We start from the raw sequence: 26,087 nt of genomic DNA, 5'->3' as shown, positions 1-26,087 counted from the left end.
TGAGTTGACTGGGAAATTTCGGATATGTAGAAATCGACAAGAAAAATTACAAATTTCTTTGACTGCACTAATTTTAAATATCACAACAACTTGTCAGGAAAATAACATTTCTAGAGTATTCACTAGAGAACCATCTTGCGTGGCAGGTTTGATCGTAATCAGTCATTTGATATCGAAACCTACGGTGTACATCATTTTTTGTGTTCCGAAATATTTTAAAGGAATAAGCGTTTTGTTGACAATATCTGGAAACTTATCACTAGAAATTTATGAAACATCATCGCTGTCTACACGACGTTTGAAAAGACGATTATAGTGAAGTAGTTGAAATAAAAACAACTTTCTCTCTCTCAAACTTTTTAGCAAGCACCTACTGTCAGTAGTCTATGTTTCGTATGTACTTCATCACATTAAACAGAAATATGACGGCCATCACGTCCGCATGGTAGCTGTTCTTCTCCATCTTGGTAGCGGAATTGCACAATGCCCCCCGACAGAAGCAATAGGTCGAATCGTCAATTGTTTGGCAACCCTCCTTGTATGGTTCTTCTATATGATGCTCCTTGGTCCAGTTGCCGTTTTTATAGATCTGTAATTCGAAGAATCAACAAAAAATATCACTTTCAAAACTAGGTTTTTTAGATTTCTAAAGGCTGAAAGTGAGAGGCTAATGATGTCTTGTCTGAGGCTCCCTTCACATTTCTATCGATTCGTAATTTTTTTCCTCCACCTCGTACACTGTCACTAGTCACGAATTCAACACAATGAAGTACCATCCCGAACCTACCTGTTCCGTATTTTTCTGCTGGGCGCAGTCACGGCTGATGGTTTCCTGTTCGGCCCTCAGCAGTTGGAGCTTGAAGACTCGCTTCACGCACATCGTTGACCAAGGACAATCGACGGTGTAGTAGTCGGAGTGATCGAAACGGGAGCATAGCTGCGTTTTCGTATTATTGGCGTACCGGTTCGGGGGTGCCACCGTACAGCGAAAGCATTTAACTCCGATGGCAGTGTTGATTTCTGGAAAGCCAAGAAAAAAAATTACTAATTTACTAAATATGTTGTTTTGAAGCGTCTAAATCTCTTGTTAACTTGTATCATGGTAATTATTGTTACCAACAAAACTGAACGTTGATTGTACCGTGGTAGAAAGAACGGAACAATCAATTGTGGTCGACCCAACCTATAAACCTAATTAAATTGCCGCTTTGTGATATCATCAAAGCTGTAGCGTCAACGTCTCCAGAAAAATATATTAGTCACGTGTTTCCCCTACGCAGGACGGCCCATGGTGTATGACTTTGTTTCCATCCCGTCTGGCTGTCGGAAGCGTCGGGGGCTATACACTCATTCATGGCACCGCGTTGAGCCGTCTTCGCACTGTCGCCGTCCAACGCCCCCATCGAACAGTAAACTTGAATCGAGAGTGATTCACTTATGCTGGCTGGCATAGAGATAAATATCAAACCATGAGAGTTTTTATTTACTCATGGCATTGGTGTTTCAAATTTTGTTTTTGTTTTTGTTATTTTTATTGTAGGAATTTCAACCTTGAAATGAACATTTCCATCCACAGGGTAGATGCACTACATTCTATTATAAGATGTCAATCATAGTGTTGCGATTTGTAGTGAGAATGTAAAATTTTATGTGACGTGAAATCGTCGTCAACTTAGTTCAACGTTTTATCAGTACCTATAGAAAAAGAAGGGTTAATAATGTCAATGACATAACCAGACTGACGTGAATACATCTGAGCGGTTCCACAGGAAATTCGATTTTTTGTTCCTGAAATTTTCGTTGTTATTTTATCTTGGGTAATTTAAAGTGATCGGCTGATGAACAAATGAACCGATTTTGGCTATCGGCGAATTTCGCAGTTGGCAACACTTTCTCAGATGCGAATAAAACTTTCTGACCATGTAGACTTTGTCTCAAGAAGCCACTTTGCATACGTCCTTTGAAAAGGGCCAAACTTGTTTAATTTTTTTCTAATGTCGAAAAATTACCAAAATTGTTGTACTAGTGATTTTCACCAAACAGTCAAATTTTCGAGTAAAAATACTGAAAAGCTATAGGACTCACCTGAAAATGTTGATTTTGAAAATTTAAATCGATTTACAAAAAAAAATCTTTGATTTTGATAAAATTTTGTCCCACGAAAGGTGATTATCTACCCTACCAACCGTTCATACATTGCAAGATAAGCACTTTTAAGAAAAAAAAAAGTTTTTCTAACAAAAACTATTTCTCGTCCAAACTGATTCTTTTTATCCAGTGTCTTTTTATCGAAAACTAAACTAATATAAAGGTCATAGTTATGCATTAAAGACTGTACCAGAAAGTATGGACGCAACCAAAAACCGCTGCCATTTCGCAATGATTCAGAATCTGTCAATTTTTATGGCTGCGTCCTGTTGTTTACACTCTTCTCTAACCACTTGTGCAGTTGTTTATTCGTTTTCATTAGTTTGTTTCGAAATGCGTGGACTTTCAACAGAACAACGTCGAAAAATTGTGTACAAATGGTGCACATAACGCGGGCTGTCACTGAGAAAGTTAGCAAAAATGGAAGGAGTAAGTGAATAAGCCGTGCGAAATGCAATCAGGAAGTTCGGTGAGGATAACACTTTTGAGGATAAACCGAAAACGGGTCGAAAAAAACGTCCTGCTAACCCTCAGTTGGATAAACGTATACTGAAGGCGTTCGAGCAAAAGAAGGAGGTTTCAGTTCGGGATGTGGCCAAACAAGTGGGAACTTCGAAGTCAAATGTTCTTCGTGCTAAAGAACGTTTGAATCTTCGAACCTATAAGAAGCAGAAACAACCAAAACGTAGTCCGAAACAAGAAGCATCAATCAGGCCGAGGATTCGAAAGCTGTACAATACGATTATTGCTGGAAATTTGAACTGCATGGACGAAACCTACATGAAACTCGATTACAAATCCTTGCCGGGACCACAATATTATACGGTGCGAGAAGGGCAAGTGTTAAACCAGTCCGAGACATCGATTGAAGTCGAAAAATTTGGTAAGAAAGCTATGGTCTGGCAAGCAATTTGTAGCTGTGGTAAGATTTCGAAACCCTTCATCACCACTGCTTCAATGAATAGCGAAATATGCATCAAGGAATGTTTACAAAAACGACTTCTACCCATGATTCGAAGCCACAAGAATTCGGTTGTCTTCTGGCCAGATCTTGCTTCTTGCCACTACTCGAAAACAACGGTAGAATGGTATACTACCAAAAATGTCACTTTCGTCTCAAAAGACATGAATCCACCAAATTGCCCACAACATCGACCAATTGAGGAATTTTGAGCATTAACGAAGGCACATCTTAGGAAACATGTCTCGGCAGCCGAAAACATTCAACAGTTCGAAAAAGATTGGAAAAAAGTGTGAAAACTTGTCGCCAAGAAGTCTGTACGGAATTAATGAGGAAAGTTCGCAAGAAGGTGCGCCAGCTAGTCTACAATGACTATGTAGCAAATGTTGAGAATAATATTCTGTTGTTGTAGTCTAATATTATCAGTATATCGAAGTAAATTTGAATATTTAACACTTGTGAATTATTTACAGCGAAATCAAAGTGCGTCCATACTTTCTGTGACAGTCTTTAGTTCAAATACTTCTAATGTTTTGCTTATGATTCAAACCTTTCAACATTTTGACTATACTTAGAGGTCGTTTAAGAGTTATCTTTTTTTATGTTAAGGGTAAAATTAACCTTTTCTCTTTACAATCCGTCAGGGCTAGCTCAAACTCGGTTCAACGTAAACTGTTATGCACTGATAAGTCGAAGACGAAAATTAAAAAAGAAAAAAACTCTTAGATGCAATCTTCTTCTCGGTTGTGTATTATTGAAAATGCACAAGTCATCGAAATCTGATCGTGAAAGTACAACCTAGTGGTAGGAATAAAAATATCGAACGAATACTTAAATCTGCACTCTTTCAATAATTTATTTTTAAAATGCGATTTCAGGAAGTGTATTTCCTTTTTGAAAATAAAAGTATTATTTTGGATTAAATTACTTATATCTGTGAATGTGAAGTGTGAGTTTACTCCCACTTCCTCTCCATATAACGCGTGATTCAATTATAACAGAAAATTAATCGTTTTTTTCCTTCTTCCTCTGCGGTGACCGTTGCATATCCTGCAGTCATTTTCCTTTCGCTGCAAGTCATGCGATGCTGATGTGAGTAGAGTACGGAGTTCATTTCAAGTTCACTCGTATTGTCATTCTACTAAATTAAACGTGCTGTTGCTTCGTCGTTATAATTGCTGAATGGAAGTGATAAGACAAAAACCAGAAACTTTTGTTTCGTTGTTTTGCGTTTCGAAAAACCAGTATCACGTGTTGTTCCGGTTATTTTATTGAGGACGATGTACAGATATATAAGATTTATACACGTAGAATCGAATAATTATTCGTATAGCACATTTCTAAATATGGCTGAAATAGGCAAACCACTCTATCTGAAGTAGGAAAACTCGAACATCTTGTGTTCCAAAGAGGCGCCCTTGTTCGGCACATTGAACTTGAATTCTTCGAGGAGCAGGTTTGCGACCAGACTTGTATGGTCTTATTTGGGGCTAGTGACAGCGCCGCTTTGAACTTGAACTTGAGGTGCTGATTCTGAAAAACATTATTTCTCGTTTTTCCAGATTTTTATTTGCAATCGTTCATTTTAGCAGTCTGTAGCGCAAAACCGTTGTCGGAGTTGAGTGTTGTGCAGCAACTCAATCGACAAATTTTAGTGTTTGCCTAGATTTTGCAGTTCTTAAATTAGACTGTTGGTTTTTCACAGTGACCTACATTAACCGAGAGCGCAGTGGATGAAATGAGCATTTATTTGCTCTAACGCGTCCGGAGGTAAAGAATAGTCATGAGATATATGTTTATTTTGGATAGCTTGCCTGCAGCTATGTTTAATATGATATTTCATATGTGAGGAATCTTTAGTTTATCTTTCACAATTTACGAAATGAAAGGAACGTAAATAAATATCGCAAAATTCTGTCACTTTTACTTTCCACGGTGTATTTCCAATTACGGAAAGTAATCACATAACGTTGCTGGTCGAAGTTTATGACCACGATTCAAGCCAAAAAAAACACAGTACTTTATGTAAATAACTAGGGTCAACAAATTGCAGTCGTTGACACGTTCGTTAAGGTAATATTTGAAATGACAGTGAAAGTTGCGCTGCCACTGTCGAATGTACTCGGTATTTTTATATGCAATCAAATAACCGGTTATTAGTTTTAGTGTTAACAATTAACGATTCCAAACACTTGTGCTATTATCGTATATCATTGTTATGTTTTAGCAGACCAAGTTTCGATAGATAGCATGTTGTTTATGTTGTAATATTATTATTGGACAACAGTGGGTTGCAAGCCGCAAACCAATTTTGTTTGAAGCGAACGGAGATAGTAGAGTGACTAATAAACGTAGGGAAAAAAGGCTGGTGGGTAATGTTAGAGACATAACTGGATGACGTCAATACGAATAAAACTAACACGCTTTTTCCATACTTCCGAATATCGATAATCGTACGTACTAGTTGTTTGATTAGAGGATTCTGTAGAAGACAAGACTAAATTTAAGTTTTAAGTAGCCATTTGAAAGAATATCCACAAACGGAAAGCCGCCATCTTGGATTTCAAGAATTTACCAAGCGTGGAAAAAAAGTATCTATAATTTCTTCGAAAACTTATGAGAAAAAGTGAAATATTCCACATAATTAAAACCAAATGAAGTAAATCAATAAAAGATTCCACCCCAATTTTGCTGCTATAAAAAAATAAATAAATAAAAATCAATAAATTCTGGGTAATTCCTAGGCTTTTTTTTGGTTAATATAGTGACAATAACTAATCTAGTTTAATCCAGCCAATGTTTTCTTGAAACAACCCACATTTGTTCTAAACAATCAAGCTCTAGTTTACAGTAAGCAGATTCAGGATTGAATCTATCTTACACAAAAATGAATAATGAAATTTTACACATGTAAATGTAAATGTGAAATTTTACACATGTAAATGTAAATACATGTAAATCAATAATAATATGAAATAGACATCAGTTGAATCGAGAATCTTAATTAAAAATCATGATTGATGTAAAATTAATTTGAAATTTTTTGATTTTTCAATAAACAAGACCAAAATATTTCAAAAAACCCTTAGTTTTGCTTATAAAGTACATTGAAAAATGAAAAATTGTAAAGTAACGCCTCGGTTGTCTGGTCACCTTACTACCACAACGATATCCAACGCATTGAAGCAATCCAACGAAAATTTATTCGATTTGCTCTGCGTCGCCTTCCTTGGAGAAACCTTTGGAACCTTCCAAGTTACCATGCCAGCTTTTACAGCTTTTACAAATAGATATCCATCGCCGTAATCTTAGGAACTATGCTAGATCTAAATATGGGTATAACGAGCCTTTTGCCAACATGTGCCGAATATTCAACCATTGTTCCAATTCATTCGACTTTAATCTATCACGAAACGTTGTCAAGAAATTGTTCCCAGAGTTACTATTTAATTAGTTTTAGTTTTAGTTAGTTAGGAATACTATGTTCAAGTGAAATGTATCATTTGGATGATTGTAATCTGTTGATGCAAAAGATGAGGAAGTTTTATGCCTATTGGAGAGCAAGTTTGACAGAAACTAACGGCACCGGCCATTCCCTGCTCCAAATAAACAAATAAACAAATAAACAAATTACAAAATAAACAAATAAACAAAAAAAAAACAAAAAAAAAACAAATAAACAAATTGCCTGCTCCGAATATGTTAATGAAAATTTATGTAAATTCACAAAACATTTTTATCTGTTTAGCATAAGCTTTTGGTTTATTTGAAACAACTTCCATCTATGATTGATATAAAATTGGATATAGATAGTAGTCGCTGGGGGCCAGGTCAGGAGAATATGGGGAATGGTGGACCAAACCGTACCGCAACTCATTCAATTTCACTGTTACTTTTATGCATGAACTCGTGTGACACTATCAGATATTATTCAAACACTAATGGATAGATTGTCATGAAATTTGGTATTGGGCCGTCTAAAGGCTTGTTCTCAACAAAAATATACACGGTTCGAAACTATACACGTCTTTTCTGTAATTCTGTAATTTGTTTTGTTAAACACTCGACACTCTGGTAGAATTTTCTATTTGAGATGATACTGGAGTTAAAGTAATATAGTAAAATATCACACACCACGTGTAAACCATGGTTCGAGATGCTCCAAAAGACGTTTGAATGTCATTGAAAACAAATGTCCAGCAATTTCTGCAGTGCTGTTTAAATATTATTGTCTCTACTATACAGAATACAAAGTTAACTCATTTAACCGAAAAGGTGTGTTTGAGAACAGGGATAGTTAGAAATAGTTATATTACCCATTATTATTTAGACATTTTCGACCAAAAATTATCTGGAATATCTATGTACGTCCAGATAGAAAAACGAAAACGTAGTCCTACGTCAAAATAAACCCTATCAACTTTTTTCTAACAGATTTAATATGAAGAATTTCTTAAACATCATAAATGCTCAGGTTTTCTTTGTTCATATATTTCAATCAATCATTGTTATTGGTTCGGACCATTTGGCTAGCGAAGGGCTAAGTTATACGAATATTGAACATTTTACTCTCGTATCCTCTTGACCCACTCCGTAGTAAAAACGTGACAAAAAAGTGAAAGGCAGCGCTTGAGAGTAACAGGTAATCGACGGTTCTCGTCTCATTTCTGCACTGCTTCTGCAAGCAAGAACCTGTCTGACCATCCGGAAGTGAGTTTAGCATTGAACTTGAACAACAAAAGACACGAATGTTGTTGGTTCTGATCTTTTATCGCGGCAGGAAAACAAACGAGTTTAGGTACTGGTGTTGACAGCTGGGAAAAGCAGTTTCTAGCACAGTTCGTCTTATTTTGAACCACTGTCGATTTTCAATATGTGATTAAGTCAAAAACATTAAACAATTCTAATGACGTACTCATCAACAACCAGCTTTAAGAAATTATAAACATTGATACAGTTTTTACAGAAACAGTATAAACAAATAAAAACACGATTCATTACATATCAGTTCAGTCGAGCTCGGTTCATCTAGCGTACCATTCCAAATCGAATTAGCGCACATCTAACTGCTCCCGAAGCGTTGATTACGGTCATGCTTTCAGGCACCGACAACCGGAGCAAGCGCCTGGCCCCGGAAGTGTTGATAATGCTCAATTGTATCGTTGGATGATGTAAACAATCTTTCGTCATTGTTGACCGGTCAGTAGTACAATCAACCGGACACCCAGTTGTTAGTTGTAGATTGAAAGTTTTCTAGCTTGCAGCACTGGTGCCGAACGTTGTCACATCAAATTAGGTCACTCAATCGTACAGATAACGTTATATGTGCTATGATATCAATTAGGTTGCGTCGACAAAAAAACAGGACTAGTCTAGGAATCCGCAGATAAAGAAAACGCACGTGGGATACATATTTGGGCCCAGCTGGTGACACGCCTAAATTAAATTATTTGATGTTGTATTCCGTCTCGTGTCTTCTATCTGGATATACAATCATAGCAACAACAACAACAACTCAGATAGTGCCTCGATATAAAGAGGCCAGTACTACAACGCCTGAGGAACTTCCTCAATAGCGTGACTCAATTCCACCGGGTAGTAAGGCGATCTCGTGAAGCTTTTGAATGAATTATGTTTAAAGCAACATGTGAAATGACGAATTTCTATCTACGATATTGCAACCAGACGGCGCCGAAAATTTATTTCTGTTATGACGTCAGTCCTAAAATTAATATAAGGAGCAAATTCGGAAGACATTTTCGTAGAGAGTGTATACTTGACCGAAAATATTAAACAGCCAAAATGGATCGTATATGGTTGAATATGAATCTGATATTGCGTTAGCCTCTCGAAGCTTGTTCGCGTTAATTCCAGTATTAATTGTATGACTAGCGCATGTGTCAAAAAATGGGCTGTACGTGCGCTCGAGTGCAGTGTTAATTATGCAAATCGACAGTATCGTTCAAGTTTGTAAACAAAAGAAACTGTTGATCAGCAGCTGAATGCGGTTGAGGTGCTCCGATTACCAGTTAAGTAGGTTTAACTGCAACTTACTTGAGCGAGGGCGAACTATTTTGTCATTCTAATAATTTCAATTACCTGAAATTGCCTTATTCTGAAAAATCTGCATCTAGAGAATGCGGATATTCAAAGGTCTACCGCAGGTCGGTGTTTTATGTCCATTCGCTAGCAAAAAATAAAGTTCATGTACCTGTTCAGATTGAGATAATTACGGCTGCTAATGATACTGGTACTAATTTCGAATTGTTTCTAGTTGATATGTTAATACATATCAAGAGGAGAAAACATTCCTGACTACTTGAGAGGCTTGGTTGAAAGTATATTTGAAAGCTACTTTTTCATGCTGTGAATATCTAAAGCTTGAGTCATTTAATATCCTTACCAGTGCGGTAAATTTCATTTTCAATCGAATAATATAAGATGAAAACGAAATTTATGGCCGCTGACCGTCAGCATATCCCTACTAATTCATTTGACTTTTGCTGCCATTTTCAAGTGAAGCTCCCGGAATTCATCGTCAGTTGAATAATCGTTGATAGTCATTTGAAGTTTTGCTTGCTCAGTTTCAAGTGCGGAGTAGTGTAACTCCTTCATTGCCTTCGCTCTTGGTAGTAAGCAAATTCGAACGAATAGAATTATAAATGGAGTAAAGTATTAAAAATGAAAATTGAAGGAGGAAACAATTAATTTATGTATATTCTGTGATTGATATTTCAGCAATCTGGTTTGTCTTTCATCTATTATCTTGAACCAATTGGAATGTTTACATGAACCTCATTTGAAGGCCGCTCCCACACTATTGAAAGAGATATTTTGTTACTTCAAGAGATCAACTGACGGTGGTTAAACTGAGCCTCGATTGAAGAGAAACGATTGATGACTGAATGCTGCCCGTTCGGGCCGTCAGCAAACATTGTGTGTGTCAGAGAGTGAAGTTTACTGCATTCGAGAGATCGTCAATGTGTTCCACATTCAGTTTCAATTGAATTGAATGAAGTTTTACAGCACTGATCCTTACCCACACAGAATTCATGAAATATATTGAGTATAAAAAAAGACGGGAGGGTAATGTCAGAGACATAACTGGATGACGTGAATACGATTAAAACTGACATGCTTTTTCCACACATCCGAATATCGATAATCGTACTTACTGGTTGAGCATGTGTGAATTTTGCAAACTTTCAATACTTTCCTTGCATAATTGTAACGGTACAATTATCAGGCGGAACACAAGAGAGCAAAAAATTACGGAGTCGTGTACGGGACAAGACCGATTATATAAAAAATGTAATGTTCAAAATCAAAAATCCACAACAAATCGTTTTTAGCCATCTAGGATATCTAAATTTCAGTTAGGAATTAATGCGATATTAATATGTATAGCAATTTGAATGAATAGCCACAAACCGAAAGCCGTCATCTTCGATTTTATGAATTCTAGAAACTAGAGATTGTTGATATTTACTCGCTAAGCGTAGACAAAAAGTCTCGAATATTCCTTAAAAATTCATGAAAAATGATAACATATTTTTCACTTATATACTCATATGATACGAACTTCACAAACTAGATATTTTTAGTGAACATGTTACAAGCCAGTTGTGAAGAGTTGTCATCATCATCCAAAGATTTTGGTATGAACAATTTCGCTATATGCGAGGTTATCAAATATACGAGCAGTTTGATTATAAACTGAATGACTAAATTGACCGCCTTAAACAACTTGCATAAATATGTCCCCCTGAAAAAAAGGCGGGTGGGTAATGTCGCAGACATAACTGGAGTACGTGAAAACGTATAATGCTTCTTCCACGCTTCTGAATATCGTTTGTATTTTATTGTCTGAATTTTGATACCTTCATTGCTTCACTTCCAAAATTGTAACGAAGCATCCATATTGAAGTACGATTTATTTTACATTTGGTGAATTTAGATATTTAGTTAATTCCGCATAATCTTTGCTAATGTTTATTGGATCTAAAAAGAACCGAGTGGCGGAATTTATCTAATGTTTAGAACTGTTCAGTCGTTTTGCCATAATTTATTTATCTACACAAGAACTAAAATTCTAGGGCAGGACTGAGTTCTTGAACTGGATTCAAGAACTTAATTCGAAATCTGGGACAGGTTCGAATTCTGGTACTAAATCCAGATTCAGAATACAGATCAAGAAGTCAGGTCATAAATTTAGTTCTACTGCTAAACTTGAATTCCGAACCTTATTCAGGGAACTGGATTCGGTTCCAAAATTTAGTCAGGAAACCAATTCCAGAGTTTTTAAGGAGTGTATCGAAAAGTAGTTAGCAACATTGATTATTGAATAAAAATGCGAAAAAAACATATTTTGACATCAGTTTTCGATATATTGTAGAAGAATTTTATTTTTATGCATTTCACGCACTTTGGACTTGACATTCTTCATTAAATTCTGCACAGTTACTTTTGTGTCTTTCCTGGTGGCAGCTGTCCAGTTTTTTTTAACTCTTGCATGTTTTGGGACACTGTACCTTCCTTCCGAAAGTGCCGCTTGACAACCGCCCAATACCTTTCAATTGGCCGAAGATCCGGGCAGTTCGGTGGGTTGCCGTCCTTTACCACGAATTGTACATTATTTTTTGACAACCACTGTAGAACGGAGCTGGCGTAGTGGACTGAAGCCAAATCCTGCCAGAAGAGAGAAGGAGCCTTATGCTTTCTGTACAGTGGCAGCATTCTCTTCTTCAAACATTCTTCCTCGTACACCTTGGCGTTAATTGTGCCCTTCGTGAAGAAAATCGACGACCGCAAACCACAGGTACAAATTGCCTGCCAGACCAACACCTTCTGCCCAAACTTTTCCATCGCCACCGTGGTGTAAGCGTCGTCCAGGTCCTGGTACACCGATTTCGTATAATATTGCGGTCCGGGCAGCGCTCGAGAGTCTTCCGTGGCGTAGGTTTCGTCGTCGATCAGGATGCATCCGTCTTTATTCTGTAGAATCCGGTTATACAGTTTTCGCGCTCTTGTTTTGGCCTGAACTTACTGTACCAGGGACTTTTTCGGCACCTTCTGTTTCTTGTACGTTTTCAGGGAGTTCCGAACTTTGATTCGTTGAATCATCGGGATGCAGGTGTTGAACTGCTTGGCCAAATCCCGCGTCTGCAATTTCATTGTACGTGACACAAATTTCTGAGCACCAAGTGTGCAGAATTTTCTTTCACGTTTCCGGATCAATTCGACTCATCATTGAAACGATAAATCGTATCGAAACCAAACGATTGCGCAGCTGTTGTTGACATGTAAACAAACATGTCACCGCAAAACACGCTGCAAAAAATTAAGCCATTTCAGAGTAATAACTGTTTGAATGTTGCTAATTACTTATCGATACACTCCTTAATTTCGAATGTAATCTGGAAATCAAGGACGGCTTTTATCGTATCAAAGAACGTTCGCTGGCAACTCTTCACCGATTGAATCAGTGCCATCAAAGAGAGTTGGAAATCATCGCAACAACAAAAAACCCGGCATGGCTCATTTAACATAGAATCGACACCAGTGCGAGAGCGAATTTCTCTCGATGACATTTCTGAGAATCAAAGGTTAGCACGCTGCTGTGGGGATCCTCTCTGAAGCAACAAACGGTTGCTTATTCTTGTTTCGCGATCCGATTCTATACAGGCAGTTGATAATTGCGATAGAATCATTTTACTATTGCCGCTTATTCTAACTATGTGCATATAATCTTTGTATAAGTTGTGTCTATGAAAATGTGTGTGAATGCTCCACACAAGAGTTTTGAAATATTGCAACCTAGTATGAGAATCATCAAGTCGAATCATCGATTCGATTTTCTGCGATGATTGTCAACTTGCGATTCTCTCTTGGTAAATTCCACACAGCGGCGATCATTATCAGACTGCAATTTTTTTTAAGGGCCGAGAAATACTCAGAGTATGAAGTGGAGCGAAGGAATGTAGAAAAATTCTCTCGCGATTCATGCATTGAGAGACTCGAGTTCTTGTAGCATCTTCTACCGGATTGAAAATGTTGTATACAATATAGATAGCAATATAGCAGCTTCTGTGAAATTTTCGGCAATCACCAACACTGCTGGAAATTAATTCTGAAACTGAATTCTTAACTTGAAATTAAGTTCGGAATTCAGGTGAGTCTGGTTCCAGGCGACCAGAGCATTTGAGGCTTTACACCAAATAGAAGGATTGTTGTTACTGGTATTTGAGGAAGATCCTCACCACGACGTCCAGTTCCGTCTAATGCACTAGAAGACTAATTATGGATGGTTATAAACCATGAGTATTTTCAATTGAATAATATGAGGGAGACGTATTTCTCTATGTTGTTTATGACGGCCAATTAAGTCATTCAATTTATAACCAAAAACCTGTTTTAATTCACCTAGTCGTGTAATGATGCCTTTCTCATATCAATCATACTATCATATATAATACACTGAAGTCTTTTTTATGCGAGTTGCATAAAAAAACCGCATAACTCTGAAAATGCGCATAAAAAAAACCGCATAGCTCTGAAACTTCGCATGAAAAAAGTCGCATAAAAAAGACCTTAGTGTACTGTGTTAAGCCCGAAATCGGTTTGTTTGACCGTCTACTTATAAAAACTATCAATTGGAGAAGATTTGAGATCGATTTAGAAAACTTTTTACGGGTTATCGCCCTTTTCACTGATGGTAGAAAATTTTTAACACACTGTACCCTATATTTCCGGATCGAAAAATCGGATCCGGATGAAATTCAAGAATTACGTATGTGACCACAGGACCTTTCATTTGTGAACCTAAGTTTGAGAAAATCGGTCGCGCCATCTATGAGAAATGTTAAATAAACATATTTTCATTTTGTTGCACATTTTACCCCATAATTCCGGAACCGGAAGTCGGATCCAAATAATATTCAAGAATTTTGTATGGGACCACAAGACCTTTCATTTGAATCTAAGTTTGTGAAAATCGGTTCAGCCATTTCCCGAAAAAGTTAGTGCAAAAAACGTTACATACACACATACGCACACACAGAGATGTCTATCTCCTCTGTGTGACGAAGAGCAAGCAAAATTTCTCCCCTCGCACTGACAACTTCAACGAGAGCTCTTCTCTTTCACATATATACACCACTGTTGTATAAAGTGTGCACGCATCATGAGTGCGTTTGTTTATTTCCTTTTACCTCTTCCACTGAATCGCACCAAAGTGCTAGAGCGTTAGCTAATAAATTCTCTGAGGTGGATGCAGATACTTTCACAGAGGTGTACACGCCGGTGAGCACTCTGCTGTATGGTTCGCGTAGAAGAAGCGTGGACACGCAAAATCAGCTAAATAAAACAATTTATCGTAAAATTTTCGGTTTTCCTTGCAAATTTTTCATAGCAAGGCCAGATCTACTCTCTATTAATTGAAGTTCACAGAAGTGTTCGCTCACCATCACGCGCCAGTGGTCACTTGGGTGTATTTAGACGAGAGCGCGTGTGATCGATTCATGCGAAGAGAATGTGTTTCACTCGCGCCAGCTGCTTTAACCACAAGCACACACTCAAATGCTGTCTATTCGACACTGAGAAGAAGTGCGCTTTCCTCTTTGTGCTGTGCTTCGTTTTTTGCATCCTCGGTGTGGACAAGAATCTGACTCCAGCGTGTATCACTCTGGTGAAATGCCATCTCTGCGCACACACAGACATTTTGCGTACTCGACGAATTGAGCCGAATGGTATATGACACTCGGCCCTCCGGGCCTCGTCCTGTTTTATTCGTGTTCCTGTCATCCAGTTATGTCTCTGACATAACCACTAATCCTTTTTATGTTCGGTTTTGCATCGTCACCTTCAATGATTTAAAATTAAATTAAGACTTTGGAAGTGAATTCTTATTCTGGATTCTGAAACTATATTTTTGGAACTGGTTTCTTGACTAGATTTTGGAACTGAATTCAGTGCCTTAATTTAAGTTCGAAATTTGAATCCAGAATTGTGATTCAGAAATTCAACTTCAGAACTCCGGGAATAAAATATATGTGATTTTAGATCTGTATTCTGGAACAAAATTTTAAATTTTATTTACTGAATTCAGTTTCAGAATTTACTTCTCGCACTCATTTCTGGAATTCAAACTCAGAATTCAATTCGGAACATGAGTTATAGAATTAGATCTGGATCTGGATTCGGAATCTGAATTGCCCAACTACTAAATTCTGAAGTAGTCCCTCAATAGTTTTAAACATCGGATTAATGCCACATATCGCTTCTTTTTAGAACCACTAAAATATTCCCAAAGAACTGAGTATGAATACACCAAAAAAATTGAATTGACTTAATCCCTCATACGATGTAATTCATAAACACTTAATTTGTCAAATGACGGAAACTTTCATTTGTAATGACTTGATGTTAAATTAGCATGAATTTTACTGGTTTCGACTGTAACTTACACTCTGGTAACAGGTGCGACTGTATGCATTTAAATGCACCTTTTTCCAGCCAAGCAGATGTGTGCTTAGGTGTCTCGGTCGATTAATAGACGTACTTTGTGATCCAATGATTTATGGTTCAAGTCGCGGAGGTCGCTACCAGGATTCCTTTTTTTTATTTCAGTGAATCTCACGTCATGAAAATAAGACACAATATTGAATGTTCTTCTACATAAATTTGCGTGAACTGTGACGCTCAATTTATGCGCATCTGATAAGATGTAAAATCACAGGGTTTTTTCGAAGTGTGAAAATCTACAAAAAAAACAACTACAGCATTGTTTGTTGTATTTTTCACTCACATTAATTCAGCGTATTATTTGTATGGAAGAATATGTTTGTCGTCAATAAGTCATATTTTAAAACAGATGCACCGTTACAATTCTGGAAGCAGAAAAATTCTTAAAAATCACAAAATCAATCAGCTAATACGAACGATTATCGATATACGGAGGTATGAAAAAAGTGTGTCTGTTTTATTCGTATTCACGGCCATCAGTTATGTCTGTGACATTACCAACCCGCCTTTTTCAATTTAAAAATCACCCTGTAATTCTGGAACTGAAAATCGGATCCTGATGAAAATCCGTTGATATCTAGGCTTGTGAAAATCGGTGATCTCGAATAAATATGAGTGCATATGTTTTTATACGCACACTGAGAAATTTTGCGATCTCGAAGAACTACTATAAGTCGAATGGCATATGGTATATGTCACTCGATCCTTCGGACTTCGGTTTAAAAGTCGCTTTTCACAGTGATTGCAAAGTATTGTTTTTGTGAGATGAAGAATCTGCAAACCGTGTTAGATGAGAATGTTTTGGTGTTGATTCGCATAAAAGATGTCAATAAAACATTTTGGGTTTTGGAAAATTCATCACAACGTTCACGAATACCGCATGATCATTTCATCAAATTATTGAACTCGACCTAGTGACTTCGCAGCAATATGGGAAAATGATAAGAAGCCAGAGAACTACAGGGTGGACCATTTAAAGTGGAAGCAACGACAATAATTTTTGACAGAATTTTCAGATCGACTTATGACATACAGCAATTTTACCATGCAAAAGTACATACAAAAAAACGCGCTGAAATTGTTCAGCTTTACAATCAAAACGAGACCAACTTTTTGCGAAAAATCATCATGTCAGACAAGGTACATTTCACGTTAAACGGATCCGTTAATAAGAAAAATTGTCGGTTCTATGTCACTGAAAACCTTCATTTAATTGAGAAACAGCCTCTATTCGACCATAAAGTTACAGTTTGTTTTGATGTTTGTGCGGATGTGCTGATTGGTCCCTATTTTTTCCAAGGCGATGATGGAGTAACGAAAACTGTTAATGGCGATCGTTATCGAGCCATGATAAATGATTTTGTTAATGGAAATGGTTTAAATGGCTACTGGTGTTTCAACAGGACGGTGCAACATGCCATACATCGCGACTAACAATCGATTTGTTGCGACCATAGTTCCCCGGACGAGTCATATCGAAAAGCGGTGATTTTGACTGGTCCCCGAGATCACCCGATTTGACGCCACTAGACTTTTTTGTGGGGCTTTTTGAAATCCAAGGTATATTTTGATAAGCCAAGAACCATAGCTTAATTCAAAGACAACACACAACGTGAAATCGTCGCCATTGACCAAAACGATGGAAAACGCTGAGAAAAAGGCATATTTTGTACTCAAGGCCTTTTACGCGATATCAATTTCAAAAAATTTGTGTAACATATCTCCTTGAACCAAAATAAATTATAATCGGAATGAAAATAAATAAAACTGTGTTTTTCATATATTTTGTTCAGAAATAAAAGCTTCCACTTTGAATGGCCCACCCTGTACTAAATATAATAACAACCTATTAAACACAGTAGTGGCTTATACAAGTAACCGTTTTGAACGTTTATTTTATTGCGAAAACTCGTGTGATTCCTACTAGTGGTTACATTCTATTTTTTATTTAATTGTCGAACTCATGCGAAGGTGTTCAATATTTTTTATCGGTCTATATTTTTCAAAGATTTCCTACACGGAAAATAAAAACTACCTATTATTTGACTTCTTTTTACTTAATTTTGAGTTCTTTTGAATCTTTTCTTCCGTTCGCTCCTACCATTGTTGTCAAAATACAAAGAGCAAAACCACCCAACATCGAGAGTTTCGTTCAATAAGCCAAAATTAAGTAAACCGTTTCAACTTTGAAATTGAGTCAATGAGACTTAACTGTAGAGTAAATATAACTTACCATTGAGTAGATATCACTAATCGTTAAGTATTTTACGTGCCTTACGGAAACTACTTTACCAAAAATTAGGTTATTGAACGGAACCCCCAAATTGGGTGGAATGTTCTTAAAATTAGGTTGTTTTGCGGTTCTGTGTATAGCATCTTTCTAAGCACCATTATTGTACAGGGTGCTCCAACTTTTATGTCGGTATTTAGACATTATATAACTTTAAGAAAAGAAACAACCGATTTCTATAAGTGAAGCATTTTCATACTCTTCGGTTCCTTACAATTTTTTTAGACTAGTTTGTGAAAACAATATCAATTAAGTGGCCATCTTTATTAGCAATTACAAAATGACTGTTTTCATCAATGTCGCCGAAATATTTTTCCCGATATGCACGTTCAGTTAACACAATGAAACGACTGTTTTCGATGTAAAGTGTCACTATTTCAGCGCGTTGTTTCGGTGTGAAGCGATCCATGGAAAAAATTGACGTTTCCAAAACATATCTTATGCAATCGCTCGGTTGGTAAAGGTTGGGAGTTTTTCAGTGTTTACATACCTATATACAAGATGGAGCACCCTGTACATTTAACAGTTTTCAAGGTACTATGATTTTAAAAAAGCTCATTGCGAAAAATACACTCTTTTCAAGTATAAACCTTGAGTCGAATTGGTTTCTTCATCCAAATGGTTTGCTACACAGAAAATATGTGCTAGGTTTTACCCAAATCGAGACAAATTAATACGAATAATATATCAGGAATAAGTTTAGATCAATATAGTGTAAAATACGACAATGTTTTATGAAAAGGGCAAATATTTTCAAACGTTTTGCTCGTTTTCTCGTTACGATAAGATAAGATTGAGGTTACTACAATCCGGTACAAAACATAACCGACATACTCCGACAGATTCGGCTGTCAATTCATAAGTGTACAATACAAGTGGTTGTAGTGTCGTAGTGCTACGATCTTCTAGACACTAAAAATGCTTCCCAATCGGTGCTCGAACGAGACGATTCATTATTATTTGTGGAACCCTTTCTTCCTCTAAGCGCTTGTCGTACTTTATGCATGCTCCTAACTCACCGAATGGTGTCTAACGTCTTGTCTGTATCAGCTTTTTTTTTAATTTTATAATTCCTTGCTTCAAGGTGACAACAAATACAACTTTCAAAGCCAAATTATATTATTGTTCGCCAGGTATCCAATTTCCGGCAAAACTTCACCAGCCAACCAACCAAAAATAAAAAAACAGGGCACAGAAGAAAAGTCGCTAATCTTTCTGTTGTTGCACCACAGCCAACACCACCAACAATGCTACGCGCGATCAAAACTGTGGAAGAGTGAACTTTTGGGTCACTGAACTTGGCCTCCGTTGCTCTCTTTTTTATACGAACATTCGTCATCCTAGCGTGAAGAAAAGTACGAAATAATAACAATAATAAACTGGTGCACCATTATCGTGCTCTTTGCTTTTTTTCCATCATGCTAACACAAGCTATGGTTGTTTGTCGTGATTTGTAAGTTCATGTAGCTATCAGCTGATGTGTTACAGTGTGATAACATTATGAATGTAAGACAGTTTCGAACGTCTAATTTGATTTAAATATTGAAAATAGATTTTAGACGACAGTTCAATATACCAACTGTATGTCGTGAATGTGATTTATGCTTTTCATTATTGTTTATGTTTGTTTCGTACGTTTCGTTTAAACTTTTTTATTAAGTATGTTATCTTCAACTTTAGTCATAATCTTATGTATTTTCATTGGATACACATTTAGTATAAAGCGAATATAACATTCTTTAGTTTACCCATTTAAGGAGCGATACATACCTAGAACTACACAATAAAGTGATTTGTGTGATTTTATTTAACAAAGTCTATACGAATTTCTTCATATTATTTTTAAAGTTATTAATTACGGTTCGAAATTAGTTCGATTGACAACAAGATACAATGACAGTCGACGATACGAACTATATGGTAGAGACACACACTTCAAAAAATCCTGTGATTTTACATCTTATTAGATGCACATAAATGGAGCGTCGCAGTTCACGCAAATTTACGTCGAAGAACATTTAATATTGTGTCTAAGACTCCATGACATGGAACTCATTGAAATAAAAAAAAATTACTAATAGCAACCGTCGCGACTTGAACCGAGAATCATTGTATCGCATGTACGTCTGTTAATCTACTGAGCCACAGAAGCATGCATCTGCTTGGCTGGTTAAAGGTGCATTTAAATTCATACAGTAGCACCTGCTAGCAGAACGCAAGTTACAGTCGAAACCAGTAAAATTCAAGCTCATCTAACATTTAGTCATTACAAATAAAATCTTCCGTCATTTGACAAATTAGGTCTTTATGAATTACATCGTATTAGGCATTAGGTCACCTGTAAAATTCATTTTTTTTGGAGTGCAGGTTTGGATTGGCTTTTAGTACAGATAAAAATAGCTACATACATATAATAACATGCTGTTGAACTGTATTGTTAATTGTGGATCAAGGTTGGCTATGGATCATTAATACTGGCAATTCGATATAAAACGAAAAAAACCGCTTTTGGTATCGTTACCAATCTGTCCGCTTTATTTCTAGTTTTTATCACTCTTTAATTCTGGAACCGAATATCACATTCGAATAAAATCCAATAGCAGATTACGATGTCGAACTTTTATCAGTTTTTTTATTTGCAGAAACATTTCGCAAGAAAAAGACTGAAAATTGTATTACGCATCGGCCGTGCGAAGTTTGAACATTCACGGCAATGAACAGGATGATTTCCCTGGACAGAGTAAAGGAGTGGATTCGACTTTCTCAATTCTGAGAAAAAAAATTCGGATACTGCCCAATTAGCAACTTGCAACTAGTTCTAATGCGACTAATTCCAAACTATGTTGCAACAAGATCACTAAGGTTAGAACAAGGTGACATCAATGTTTCTTCATAACATAATAAGTTACCAAAGAGTTATTTAATTTTCCAATCACCATATTTTTGTTTCATATTGATCTAATTATCGTTTATAAGTTATCGTTACTTAATAAAAACATATATTCAATCACAGCTATACTCTTACCTACTAGTTTAAAATAAGTTTATTTGACGTTACCAATTCATTATCAAAAGGTAGGCTTATGTGCAAATCGTTGTTGGGAATTGATATAATAGTAACATAGATGTTACAAGATACAAGATAAGTGGCTGAATAGTATATTTTTTCTCGATGCACTACCATAAGCACGATGAAAACAATATATGGATTGAACATCGATCGCGACAGTAATATAAATCTCGTTGTATATAAAATAACTAATAAGAATTTAGTGTACATGGATTACTTTTGAACATTTGGAGTGTAGCGTAATTAAAATGGTTTGTTTGTCATATCATTATATACCGATTTTGATTAAAGGCGCACACCTAATTAAAACAGAATATTTTTTACAGTCAAGTAACAAAAAAAAGTAACAGTTCAAATAAAACAAAAATCGCTTTTTAATCTACCTAATGTTTTTTTTTTGACTTTCAAAAAGTCTCACTATAACATTAAAATTAAATACAAGTAGATCCAATCATGTCCAGATTTATTCGAATAATTCACAAAAGTGTACTTTGACGTTTGTGTCGTTTATTCGGTAAGAATTTTCGGAGTATCACCAACAATACATTTGAAAATGATCACTCACACTTCTCTAAATCCACTTTCAAACGGGCTCGCTTATATTGCAAAGTCGTAACACGTTTAGGTTTGTGCTTATTGGTACGCGAACTATCCTTATAGCAATGTGTTGTCTAGATTCATAAATCATTTGCCTATCTGTGCGTACAGTATAAAATGTGTGCGAAAATGGTTGCATCCGACAGCTGTGAAAAGATTTTTTGTGTGCAAAAGTATCTTTAGCTGTAGTAATTCCTGGAGTGTTATACTAGTTTATAAACGTATTGTAACTAGTTGTGATGATCCCAAGTGATCCTATTCACACATATCCTCAAACATGATATGATCTCGGGGTGTCATGAAACTATTTCATATTGCCTCTTCCATGTAAATGTTTTTTGAAGACTATATACGTTACTTCTGGAATGTATTTCGTTCGATCCCAATTGTTTTGTAGACGTATAAATAAAAATTTGTAAATGAAATCGAAATTCACGTTATTTAGATAGAACGCGTAAAAAAGGTAGAGCACATTAAATAGGCGTAAATTAAGTAAAGTTGAGGTTTTGGTGTATCCAAATTCTACCCGTGCGATAGTGTATAGTGTATATTCATTGACATTCATTTTCGAATCCAGGAGAACTCCCAAGAACTTGTTTAAGAACCCGTTTTTGTGAGATCGTTGGTTGAATGTAATGTTAGCGAGGTAATGATAAAACTGAACATCTTCAAAATAACTTGCGCAGCACGAATGTGCAAAAATCAAGTGTCTTCGAATATTCGACCAAACGAATATTCCCCTCTTCAGCTAACGAGAATTTGATGCTAATTACCGATTGTCGTGATTTTTTCTGGTATTTTCTTGTTCGCTAAAGTTTCAACCATTCTACCACATCGATAACCGATTAGATTTGAAAATATATATGTATGATTCAGAAAATTTTGAACTTTTAGATTTAGGAAGCAAAAAACGAGTGAAAATCTAAAATATTTTATACCCTGAGGCAAGGATGGGTTTTATCGTATCAAAGAATGCTCACTGGCAACTCTTTACACGATTGAATCAGTGCCATCAAATAGAGACGGATATCATCGCAACAACAAAAACACGGCATGGCTCATTTAACAAAGAATCGACACCAGTGCGAGAACGAATTTCTCTCGATGACATTTCTGAGAATCAAAGGTTAGCACGCTGCTGTGGGGATCCTCTCTGAAGCAACAAACGGTCGCTTATTCTCGTTGCGCGATCCGATTCTATACAGGCAGTTGATAATTGCAATAGAATCATTTTACTATTGCCGCTTATTCTAACTATGTGCATATAACCTTTGTATAAGTTGTGTCTATGAAAATGTCTGGGAATGCTCCACACAAGAGTTTTGAAATATTGCAACTTAGTATGAGAATCATCAAGTTGAATCATCGATTCGATTTTCTGCGATAATTGCCAACTTGCGATTCTCTCTTGGGAAATTCCACACAGCAACGATCATTATCAGACTGTAAATTTTTTTAAGGGCGTGAAATACTCAGAGTATGAAGTGGAGCGAAGAAATGTAGAAAAATTCTCTAACGGTTCATGCATTGAGAGACTCGAGTTCTTGTAGCATCTTCTACCGGATTGAAAATGTTGTATTCAATATAGATAGCAATATAGCAGCTTCTCTCAAACTTTCGGCAATTACCAACACTGCCCTGAGGAACTCCAAAGTTGACAGTTCAGGAATCAGAACTAATTGGCTCAAGTGGCCCGTTCCCCTAGTTATTTGGAGATTTCGCCTTGCCTTTTCCTTGTGAAAAGAGATAAAAGAAACATGGAAGGGAATTATGAAGTGAGTGAGGTGGGAAAACAGCACGAAACATAAAGAAACATCCCCGAAAGGATGCTGAACGATCTGCAGGTGCCAAAATGCACAGTTAATAAAACCTTCAACTCCCGAGAAGTTTTAGAGATTTTACAAAAGCGACACCATTCTGCATTCCAGGAAAAATGCAGAACGATTCGCAGTATGTATGAGCAGAAGTAAATTCGACACCCCATAAGGAATGCCAAACAAACTGCTAAAACCTATTAAGGTCAATACAGAAAGGATTCATTCACTCCACGAAAAACGATGAACCCCTCTGACTATAACTGCTTACCACATTGGGTGAGAAACGATACAATATCCTTTAATTTTTGCTCCGCATACACAAACTCAATTATGTATGGAGAACCAAAAACCCGGACACGTAGTTGCTTCAATGCGGGACAGTTACATATCAGATAATATGAAGTACCGTAATCGCATTCACACAAATCACCCGAATAATACTTAGCACGCGGAACAAAAACAAATTCGTTTACCACAGATTCTCTGCTGACGTGCTGATTGTATTCCACACAGAATCGCGTAGATTTCTGCTTGAAACACAGTATCCACCAAGGGGATGAGACTGCTCTAGCCCTATTTCACGACAGTAAACACCAGCACCAGCACGACCATCCAACAGAGAACCGTCCTTATAACAAACTATGTGTTCATCAAGTTGTCGTTCCAAATAACCAGACAACCATTCCTCCCGAAGAGGATAGTTCACATTGAATGTTTTGAAAGGAAAACTGCATGTGAGCGTTAGGTCACTAGGCGCGAGTAAATACTCATCCCACGTAACCATTTGAGACCACAAGCGAGTGTGGCTAGTAGCATAATCTAAAGGGTTACTGTTCCAAAGCCCTGTAACCTTGAGTCGGTATGAAGAAGATACTGCTAACCGTAACCAGTATTCAAAGATACATTGAACCCAATACTAAAATGCCAAGTTTGGAAATTGTTATCAGGTGATTGATCATGTCGCAAGATGCAGAGAAATTGGTGTACAGCATCGTCTTGTAGTCGCGCCTGCAAGCGTTGAATGATGGGATGATGAAACCGAATAGAACACGATTTGTTGTAGTAGTTCATTCAAGCTCAAACCCGTATTGGTTTATTAGTTGTTTCAATCAATTGGAGAATTGAATATAACGGTATTTTCCTTTATGAACTGAAAAATTCGCGTATTCAACGTTGTATTGAGATCTAATAAAAGTTGTTGGAATTTTGAATAAGTATTGCACCGTGTTGTTGTCGCTGAAACAAAATCGTAACGAAAATATCACTCTTTATTGATTTCTTCAACCTTCGAACACATATTTTGTTGAATGAAAAAAATCTTCATGTTTCTCATCAACACAAGGTTATGTTTACTTCATTTTACAATCGACCGGGGCATGACCTATTTCAAACGTGTGCCCGGTTTTTTTTTCGATTCCCTTTCACAACAACAACAAAAAAAACGAATTATCACAAATCAGGTTTCCTTTACTGTTTGCACCTTTCACCAACTGTTCGACCACTGAGGAAACGACTTAAAATTACCTATAACAAGAAGCAGAAGCGCCGTCGTAAGCGCAACACTCTGCTTATCCATTGGCTAAAATCTCCGGAGATCTTGGGGCTGAAGAAAAGCGCGGAAAAAAGCCGCTGCACTCGGCTACGTATGGTTAGCTCCGGCGATGATGACGGCTGCAACCGAGATTTCCCGGTTTTGCTCCCGTTAGTCACCGTCAAGTGATTACTGTTGCTGCTTCAAACGAATCCGAATCCAACGACAAGCGTTTTCTTTGTATGAAACTACTTGATATTTTTTAATTAACAGCACTTTGGTCACGTTTTTTTCTTTCACCACAATATGTTTAGCTTTTGGACGCTTCAATTACTCATCATATTTCACATCCACCGACAAACGGCCGGTCACTCGATGGGACGGGCGCACACGCAAAGCAACACTGAAATTTGAAACAACCAATGGCCGGAATCGCGACGTCGAAATTTTCGTCTATCTACAACCCATTCCACGACTATCAAGGTCAGGCACTGTTTGGTTCGGGTTTTCCTCCTTCGACCGTTGGCTGTTTCGTTTGGTCCCAACTCTTACGCTGCTTCACCCAAAACAGTTGCTTTCTCTTGATCCATCACCCGTTTGCATTCCAGCCAGACAGCGGAGAAAACTTTTCTCTATGAACTCAATTTCTTGCTTTCAGTTGACTTTCTTCAGATCCACCTTCGTTTTATTCACTAACCGAATCACAAATAAAAAAAATCACCTTGCCTTCGAGTTAGCTTATCGAGATGATGGGGAGCACTATTTAGCACCTTTCAAATTGAAAAGTTCGCAATCTGGTCTAATTGAGAAGCGATTCAGATTAATCATAACGGCATCCGCTACAGCAAGGGGCTGTTTCCCAGCATCCAATCATAAGCAGTAGTGTCCGAGTAGTGATCATTCGAAGCACGTGGGTGTGAGAATCACCATTCGCCAACGGTTGAAGATCGCGAAAGATCGTTTTTACCGACTATTCACACTCTGGTGCAATCGAGGTCTTGTTTCAAATTTCTTCCCGCTGTTGTTGTTATCGCTATGGACGCTCTGTCCGCACTAAAACGCGTGCTTGTGCCTGGCCGGTTAAATCCTACCATAGAGGCTTGAGAAGCGAGAAGCCAGAGCAAAGCGACGTTGTACTGTAGTGCAGTGTG

At 37.0% G+C, this 26,087-nt stretch overlaps 2 protein-coding genes across 2 annotated transcripts in view; one reads left to right on the top strand and one right to left on the bottom strand.

Annotated features, from left to right (window-relative positions):
* Positions 1-26,087, top strand: part of LOC131427764 (rabankyrin-5) — a 42,319-nt gene that overhangs the window by 5,792 nt on the left and 10,440 nt on the right. The gene's annotated exons all lie outside the window — the stretch shown is intronic.
* LOC131427765 (uncharacterized) lies at positions 54-26,087 on the bottom strand. Its single transcript, XM_058591226.1, has 3 exons — positions 24,930-26,087; positions 788-1,020; positions 54-589 (listed from the first exon to the last, which is right to left on the bottom strand). Exons 1-3 carry the CDS (start codon positions 24,979-24,981, stop codon positions 377-379), a joined length of 498 nt encoding a protein of 165 aa, XP_058447209.1. The 5' UTR covers positions 24,982-26,087; the 3' UTR covers positions 54-376.

Source organism: Malaya genurostris, chromosome 2, assembly GCF_030247185.1.
Source record: "Malaya genurostris strain Urasoe2022 chromosome 2, Malgen_1.1, whole genome shotgun sequence".
Taxonomy (NCBI): Eukaryota; Metazoa; Arthropoda; class Insecta; order Diptera; family Culicidae; genus Malaya; species Malaya genurostris.
This window is presented reverse-complemented; position numbering and strand designations above follow the sequence as displayed.